The 9,962-nt window shown below is 31.7% G+C and overlaps 1 protein-coding gene across 1 annotated transcript in view; it reads left to right on the top strand.

Annotated features, from left to right (window-relative positions):
• LOC122270169 (U-scoloptoxin(16)-Er13a-like) overlaps positions 1–2,359 on the top strand; it is a 5,733-nt gene extending 3,374 nt beyond the window's left edge. The window contains exons 3-4 of the mRNA XM_043046538.2: positions 911–1,019; positions 2,182–2,359. Of these exons, the coding sequence (XP_042902472.1) occupies positions 911–1,019; positions 2,182–2,293 (221 nt within the window). The 3' untranslated portion in view covers positions 2,294–2,359. The remainder of the gene's footprint in view (positions 1–910; positions 1,020–2,181) is intronic.
• The last annotated feature ends 7,603 nt before the right edge of the window (positions 2,360–9,962 follow it).

Consider the following 9,962-nt stretch of genomic DNA (forward strand, 5'->3'; position numbering starts at 1 on the left):
AGAAATAACGGCCGAAAGGAAAAACAAAGATTTTATCGAAAGCGTTGTTGACAAGTGTCATGTTTACAGTAAGTGTGCAAATTTGTGTCCACCAGAAGCGATACATGCTTGACAGCGTCGGTGGAGCGATTGGCGTACACGTTCAAAGATGCCTGGTATTTCACGCACACCTGCAGCAGCTACAGATATGCGAGCGACGAGATCCTCATCTGAGTCAACTGGAGTCTCATAAACAAGATGCTTTAGATGTCCCCATAAAAAGTAATCGAGGCTCGATAAATCGGGAGATCGGGGTGGCCAAGGGATTGGTTCACCACGCCCAATCCATCGAGCACCAAACTGCACACTACTGCCCTCTACCGGCAATGATACCAACCGATCACTCCATTTCTCTTTCCTTTTCTTTCCCCTGTTTACGCCTCACCGCGTCACTTGCGACTATACATTCCTATACAATAAATCATTGTTACAATGTCCTGTACCTACCATTAAAGTTTGTACCATGAATTCGGGACCACCCTATATATATATATATATATATATCCTAAGCTTCCATTTTCAGGTTAAAAAATAAGCAATAGATGGAAAAAAATATTTTACGTCAGATTTCAGAAGTGCATTATCAGGATAAAAAAATGACTTATCAATAGATTTTAGATAAATTGCTTCCATCAGTTTTTATTTTTGAGTAGAATATTATCTAGATTCAATTACAGTTGATTTTTAATAATAAAATAGGTTAATCATCGATATTATTTACAGATGCACATCTCAGTATAGTGGATTATTTAGAACTCTATTGTTCTTTATTTACTAGAAAAAATTCTTAATAGTTGTTGAGCTCAATCATGGTTGCAAATGCTTTTCTCACTATTTCATATTATTATGAACTTATTTTTCTTTTTTTCAGATACATGTACAGTAGGGGGGAAAACATATAAAGTAGGAGAAAAATTCCCCAGTGATAAGGGATGTTTAATAAAAACATGCCAGGCTGGAGGCCTTACCTACGCTACTGAGTAAGTATTCAAACTGCTTAAAATTATCTTAAGGAGCCTAGGTGGTTTCTATTTTATCAAGAAACTATCTATGCAAAACTTTTTTTCTGATTTTGCATAACTAAAATAAAATTTAGTTTAGGGTTCTAAATTTCCTTAAAATAGTTTACTGTAAGCACAGATATTTCTTATACGCAAACAATTGTGTAACATTTTTCAAACAACTTTTATAATTAAATTTTCTTTAGAGCCAAAATTTGACGGAAAAAAGAGATATTATGAAATCTTGCGCACTGGTTATAAGTTATAAAAATTTGGTAAATTCCTTGAAATATGTTTTAATATATATATATATATATATATATACCTTATGACCTCCCTCCATCTGCAACAATGGGCTCGCCCAGGCTTCATGGTTTCTCGCCCAGGAACAATGTTTTCATGGGGCACATTAGGACCCATAATCCTCATAGAACAATCCGTGACATCTGTAAGCTACTTGAACATAGTTGCAGACCAGGTTCACCCATTCATGGCAGCAGTTTTTCCTGCTATGGATGGTGTTTACCAACAGGATAATGCACCATGTCATAAGGGTTGAATCGTCATGGATTGGTTCGAGGAACATTCCAGTGACTTTCAAGCCATGTCTTGGCCCCCAAATTCACCCGACCTTAATGCAATAGAGCATTTGTGGTCCTACTTGTAAAACCAAATTCGATCTTCCACGCTACCCCCTCGCAATGTGAGGGAATCGCCGGGCCAGTTGGTGAGCGCTTGGTACCAAATACCTCAGACTACTATCAACACCTAGTGGAATCAATGCCACGGCGGGTGCTAGCAGTTTTGAGGGCTAAAGGTGGTCCTACATGTTATTAGCAGGGTGGTCATAATATAATAGCTTTTTGGTGTATAAGCCATTAAAATGTTTTTAATTATACTTGAAGCGTAATGACTTAAAATTAAATCTGCTTCATAAAGATGACCACATACAACCCCCAATCACCAATTCCCGTTTTTCAGGAATCCATCTTTTAAAATCATGTTATTTTGACTCCGGTCAGATGACGAAGATAACACATGAGCAGCGCTATTATTACTCTCTTTTGTCTCTAATAGAGTTTAAATACAATGGCAATTCCTTTTTTCTTTACTGATGTACTGCTTAATTTTATTTTTCTAGCTGTGGAGTATTCCGATTGCCGGCTGATTCCCCTTGCAAGATTATCGAAAAAGAAGGAAGATATCCCGAATGCTGTCCACGAAAGGTCTGTCCAGGAGATCCAGACTTTTAAAAAGGCTTCACATTTTTTTTAAACACAAGCATCATGTTTAACAGTGAATAAAAAGTGCATAAACAATTTCTCATTTTATTAACTTTATATCCACCTATCTATCTTTTTATATAAAATACTAACGCGTATGGATAAAGATTGTCAATCTATACATTTTATTTTATTTTATATTTTATAGCAGTCGTTGAGCAGCCGACCTAATTTTGGGTTTACGAATACTAATAGTCAAATCCGTAGCCTTGTCATTTTGAACCCAATCCAGAAGACAAGGTAACTCATGGATCAAATATTGGGAGAAAAATGAGGACTCGGTTGAGGATTTTTTGATATTATTTATCCGTATTTGCGTTACATAGAGAGGAAAACCCCGAAATCCTCTTACAATCAGCCTAATGGCAGAGGGACACTGGCCCATAATTCGTCCACCACTGAGGATTTTTTTCGTCAGCACTGCAGTCGGTGTAAGCCGGATGCGGAATTCGTATTCAGCCTTCGCTGGGATTAGAGCCCGGTTCACCTCATTGGAAAGCGAACGCCCTATCCTCTAAGCAAGCCACCACGGCTCAAAATAATTTATCGCAGTCGGCAGGACTAGAACCAACGCGTTAATATCCCAATGGCACCTGAACATTTATCTAACATAGAATTGAGCTTGGTTCATATTGTCACCAATCACTTCACCGATAAATTATATCGCTGGGAATAGAATAGTTTTTTTTATCATTACAAAAATGAAGAAATAGCTTGAATGTTTTTTTTAATATTCTCTTATATTTCTTTCAATTCAATAAGTTTTCTTTTTGATATTAATCCTCAGTTATACACTGCAAAGAATTTCTATTCAAGAAATTTAAGATCGTCTCATTATTTAGCTTCTCTGAGTTTTATCGGTGTTAAAAGTTTTCCTTAAAAAAAGAAAGGATTTTTCTACTTTATATGGTTAGTTTTTTAAAAACATAGTGCTAAATAACAAGAAGTAATTTGATTTAAAATGTGCTAGTCTTTAGAAGAATTTGTTGAATTTTCGATTTCACAAAAACGTTCAATGTTTTCTAAACGTATATTTCTGGTTTCTTCAAAATTTAGATTATTCTTTCAAGTTTGAATTTGTGGTATAAATTCTACGCAAAAAGTAGATTTCTTTTGCATCATAAAATACGTGAAAATCAATAATTTCAAAATAATAAAACTTTAACGAGTAAGTAATGTTTTAATACAAAGTTAATTTAATGAAAGCGAAACAAATGTTGATGAATAGCACATTTGACCAGTCCAAAAGCCTAAAAATGGACACTGGGGATACGATCCAAAGGTTTTCCTATCCGAGAAATTACAAAGTGCAATGAAAACTGTATAAGTTGAGCAGTAGCAAAACAATGTTTAAGTGGTCAATTTAGATAAGTGGTTGATCTATCGAGGGGGTTTTCTTTGTTCTTTTCTTGTCAGTGTTCTATCATAAAATTTTTCTTTGGTAAATCACTGTGTCTAAGATATGTGAGGAGAGTATATTAATCGACAATGTCAGCCTTCATCTTTCAAAAAAGTACCCTAGGATTAAATCGAGTTAGAATGTCTTATATACTAGTGAATTGATGTCTAATAATTTTAGTGGTAATTACACCACAATACTGCTCCACCAGAATTTTATCAGGGATATAATTCGATGAATGTATACCATTAGTTGCCGTATTGGTGAAAGATCGGGAGAGCTGCGTTAAGCTCACCGAGTTTAGAGTATTTGTCATGTGAGCTATATTAAGTTCACGATTGGTGTCTGGTCTATCCTGCGCTGCTATTAGTAGTCGAGTGTGTGCGTGGTTCCGTTGTGTGTACATGAGACTGAGAAGCAACAGCGCGAGAAGGACGCTGCCGCAAATAGCAAGTCAACATTTCAATGTGAACCATCCATCGAAGTAGGCGTGTTCATATCACGTCCGGGTCACAAATGTGGGGAGAGTAGGAAGCTACAATGTCAACCATCGTCTATGAAAAGGTACCCCAAAATTGAATCGAGTTAGAATGTCATATATATTAGTGAATTTATGTTTAATAATTGTAGTGGTAGTTGCGCCACAGATATACATTATATCCTTTATTTCCACAATTCCGAAAATTTGAATCTAAGTCATATACAATATTTCAACATCCATAACCACACCAAGTCTCAAAATTAAAGGCAAATTAGAGGCGACAGAAGGGTCTTCATTATAGTGCAATATTCCTTTTATAATTAGTTTCTTAATATCAAAATTTTTCTTAGGAGATTTGCTGTTTTCCAGATATACATATATTATCCACAAATATTATTCCATACTAGGGCCCTAAGCCCCCTGTTCACTGACGTTCTCTACCCCCTATGATTGCTTCCGAATAATTGCTGTTTCTTGGGATAAAACAATTGAAATTATTCAACTTAAAATATAAACACTAAAAAGAACACTTGTCCCGCCTGTAGGGATTTTTTTTATTTTGATGGAGTTTTATGCTTTTCACACTGAAGTACTAAAATGCCCATTCTTAATGACTTCATTTTTGTCAAGTATTCTAAATTATATACTAAGAGCAATCATTACGGAACACTCACGAATCTATATCCCATGTATATAATCTCATAAATCTACTATCTCATGAATCTAAACTTTGAAACTTGCGAGGGTTTAGAGGATAAAGCACATGCCTTCTAATGAGTAGACCAGGTTTAACTCTCGATGACTGGTCAATTCACGCACTTCTCCCGATTTGCATCAACCATACTAAAAATATTCCCAACTGTACCCATCAAATGGGTTGGAATCTCCTTGTCATCGGTCTAACCGTTGGAGGTTTCAGGGATTTTCTTCAAACGCAAATGTGGTTCAGCTCTGTTAAAATGTCTCTCATTTTTGTAATGCTAACCTGAGAATTTCCATGTCTCTCAAGTTCAAAATTAGAGACCAAGGTCAATGAAAAACAAATTCAGCTATTCTACGCCGGCAATAAATGCAGCAAAGTATATACTTGATATTTTTCATACTCTTTAAATAAATACAACACAATATAAACCTTCATATATTTATCTTAAGTGCCAAAAACAATATTTATTGAAATACATAAATAACTCATATCGTGCCAAATTTAATTTTCTTTTTCAATAATTCAAAAATTTTTTGTTATTTCTTTTAGAAATCAGGGTCACCGGGACAGACGGGTCGATCACAGCAATCAGGATATTTTCCGTGTCCTTCTACTGTCCTGCATTTGGATTCAGGAGAAAGTTGAAATTCTCCACAGCTAAAAAAAAATATTCGATTATTAGATAAATAATATCCGAAATAAATCTCTCCGAAAGCATAAAAATAGTATTTATTTAAACCAAAATATTTTCATCTTATGAAATATTTGTATTGATACATATAACTTTTTATTATAATTTTTTTACTATGATTTTTAATTCTAATTTTATTTATTATACATAATATTTTACTGCATATTCATTCATTTTTCTGTCCCCTAAATTGGAATAACTTTTCCAGTGCTTCATAATATGACATTTTTAATGCTTTCATCGTTTCTGAAATCTGACAATGGATAAGACAATAATGTTTTTAAGAAGAATTTTTGTTTAATTACTTGATTTTAATTTATTTATATCGCTAACTCTAGATTTTTAATGGTTAATGAATTGAGCTGCCTATGTGAAGGACTGGAATTCGATTCCCAGTCCTACACTTTCAGATTATTGAGTACCAACTTATTGAGTCTGAGTGAACACAATATGCTATTAAGAGAACGTTATTTTTTTCTATTCCTTTAATTTTCATTTACATAGTTTCATACATTCACACAGAAATGTTACAGTGTCTATCGAAAACAGAATTTCGGCATTAAAAATCATTACATGAATAACAAACTAAATTATTTAAATAGCAAATTAATAAAATTATTACTTCATTTTGACAGGTACTGCTTCACAGAAATATAAAGTCCAACTTCCTTTTTTATGTACAAAGAAAAATTAAAAATTTTATTAAAAATACTTTAAGCGTAGTCTTAAAATTACTGCTTTTCAAAACAAGCACTACTTACCAAAGAGCTTTTTCACAGATTAAAAACTAATAAATCATTTATTTAAAAGGAATTTTTAAAACTTAATTCAAATATTAAGAATTTATAACTAAAAATTAATGTTTACCAAATTAATAAAACGTTCAGCTACTAATTAAGAATTTCTTGAAATTTATTATTGTAGCAATTCAATAAAATTATAACTAATAATTCAGTTCAGGAAAATTATATTTAATTATTTAGGGATTAAATAATATAATTGATAATTGAAGAAGTCGGAACGTTTATAATAAGTACTTAGGGCAAATTATAGAAAGTTACTAAATAATTTTTACAATGGAAAAAATCAATGAAATAATTTCTGCTAATTATAATTAATGCCTCATTAGTTCGGAAAAATCATATGAAATGATTACTTAATTTTTCTAAATTATAATTTGTAAATATTTGAAGTTTATTAAAAAGATAATTTTAAACTTACCCAACTGAAATTATTGCATCTTTTCCTACGCAAGTACTAAGTCCACATCCATCCTTTTCTTCCATTGGAAATTTTTCCTGCTTCTTGTAAGTTTTTCCTCCATACTCACGTGTTTCTGAAATTATGTCAAAAAGAAGTTTTTCCTTGGAAAAAAAATAAAGTATTACTTCAAGTCAACTATTAAAATATTTAGACTTGTAGGCGTTAATTTAACTGTGCAATGTGTTTTTGTTATGTATTAATTTATTTATTTATGCATACATGTTCTTTTTCACTAGCATAGGGCTTCTTTCAAAGCTTTCCATCTCACTCAGATATTTTGCCTCTTTCTTTGACTTTCCTATTGTTTTCAATTGGTCTACAATAGTCCTGCGCCAAGTAGATAGGCCTTCCTCTTTTTCTATTGCCCTCAAGGTTCCGATTGAAATCTTGCTTTACTTTAAATTTTTCAGGTTTATTAATTTTGAAGAGCAAACGTCGGTGACGGAGACAGTTAAGTTTTCGGGATATATATTTTTTTTTTATGATTTTAACTCCGTTAGTCGAAATATAAATTTAAAACAGAAACTATTTACAGATAATCCCATGAATAGAACATTTAATCATTATTTTTGAAAATTATCTATTGAATATTAAAAAAATAATAATAACTTTATGTACCAAATTAGCAGGCGTTAAACAAAAACGGTCATTTGAATGAATCAATAGTAAATCTAATTTTTTTTAAATAAAAAAAAATAATAATGAAATTAAATCTTAATTAATTAAAAAGGACTCTTATAAGATTCTTAAATAAGATCATAAGCTATCAAATAAAGTAGAATCAAGGTTTTTTTTTCTATTCAGGATGGTTAAATTTGATTTGAAAAATTATTTAAATTTGCTTTGGGTACAAATTATTTTTTTAAAAAAAAGAAAGCCATGCGGAAGTATAGAACGAATTACAAAACTTACGAAACAATATTTATCTATTTAAACATATGCCCAGATTTTTCTACGAATAAAACTTATTTGGAATGCACACAAGAGTAAACATTTACACAAATGTAAATTCATAAAAAAATTATTACCTTCTTCTGCAGTTACCAAAACAAGGGCCAATCCAACAAAAACTAAAACTGTGGTACAACGGAGCATTGTTGATCGATTTAATTATGAAGTTGTTGTTATTCTGAATTAATTATGAAGTTTAATTATGAAGTTGATCGATTTAATTATGCATCAATTTAATTAATAATAAAGATATTTCTGAAATAGATACAAATATGTTTTTTTCATACAATTCAATACAATTGCTTTTGAGCATCGGATTTGAGTAACAATGAGGACTTGATGTTTATTTACTTCATTTGAAGGGGAAAAAAGAAAAACAATGTTAAATTTGAATTTATTAGAATGTTTTCGGAAAGTGGGAAAGAAATTTATAATTTCAAATAAAAAAAGTTATTAGTATCAAGTTTAATTAGTTGCAGATAGAAAAGTACATATTAGTAATATTTTTAATATAAAGTAATATTTTTAATATTTATAAATATTACACTGTAAAAAGTAATTTCTCAAAATGCAGAAAAAATGTGTCAAAATAGGTCCAAAACAGATGGATGTAGTCGAATTTTATGCATGTGCTAGCTCTTGAATGTTCCTTTGTTTTTATACTATAATTATTTATTGATCATTACAGCTATAAAAAAATATTTTAACTCAGATTATTATAACTTACTACGGATTCAAACTCTAGCAAACAAAAAAGGATTTAGACCAGAATTAGCATTGTTCTGTTTCGTTTCGAAGGCTTCTGCTTTTGTGGTAAGACAATCACCCTATAAAGGTGATTACCGTACTACCATCACCATATAAAGGTGATTCTCAGGATTAAAAAAAGAAAAAATAACATTTAAAAAAAATTACTATCGAGGTAGAGAAAAATTCTTAAAGTGAATAAAAAAATAATTAAAAAAATGGAAAACTTCAAAGCAAAATGACCAAAAAGAGAAAAGACAAGTGTATGAACAACTTACATAACAAAACAGTTTTATTAACAAAAAAGTTTTAAATAAATAAATAAACCTAAACCCTTGATTCATTCCAATGGAGATGATAAAAATGCATCAGATGAGGATTGTTTATATTGCAGTGATGTATTTTCTAACTAAACAAAAAAAAAAGAAAGATTGATTCAATACACAAAGTATTTTTTCTAGAGCCCACGGAAGTTTAGTTCAGTGGAGGGCGAAGATAATTTCTTCGTATGTGAATTTCGCACATAATATTCCTAAATTGTCTAATAAAATTAAATAAGCTGCTACTTTTTCACTGAAGTTCTAGTCTTTCTAAATAATTGATAAAGTAAACATATGCAAATGGGCGGGTGACTCTACTTTTTTCTTGAAAAAGAAAAGCATTTATAAGAAAGTACTACATTAATGAAATTTTGAAGACTAATATATATTTCATTTTATAACTGCCATTGAACAATTTTTTGGTTTTATGATTATAAATATTCAACTTTGTAGCCCTGAAATTTTGAACCTAATCCAAAAGACAAAGAAACACCTAGATCAAGTGTTGGGAGAAATTTGCCTTCGTGGAGGACACTTTTTAAAGGATCTAACTCGCATTTGCGCTATATAGAGAGGAAGACCGTGAGAACCTCCCATGGTTAGCCTGACGGCAAAAGGACTCTAACCCATGATCCGTCTACCACTGTGGTCGGTGCAAACCGGATGCGGATTCGTTTCGAGCAGCCATCGCTAGGGATTCGAACCCGGTTCACGTTATTTGAAGATGAACGCTCTAACCCCTGAGTCATCGTGGCTCAAGAAAAATTTGTTGTAAGCAACTAAAGAATGAATATATTGATTAAATCTAGCAGTTTCTGCGTCGAACAGCTTATCTCCCACAGGTCTTCAAATCTTAAATAGCAGGTCTTACCGCATTTTCCGGAAACAGGAACGAATACCAGAAGAGGGAAATAAACATAATTAAGCAAATATTAAAACATCAATTAAACTTTAAGACCTAATCCACTTATGTTCGTGATTTAAACTTCAGACAAATCTAAAATAGAGTAAAAAGCTGATTTCTATACATGAAATTAAAATAAATCTACTTTAAAAAAAATAAATAAACAAAAGATGGGAAAAG

Source organism: Parasteatoda tepidariorum, chromosome 8, assembly GCF_043381705.1.
Source record: "Parasteatoda tepidariorum isolate YZ-2023 chromosome 8, CAS_Ptep_4.0, whole genome shotgun sequence".
In the NCBI taxonomy this organism is placed as follows: Eukaryota; Metazoa; Arthropoda; class Arachnida; order Araneae; family Theridiidae; genus Parasteatoda; species Parasteatoda tepidariorum.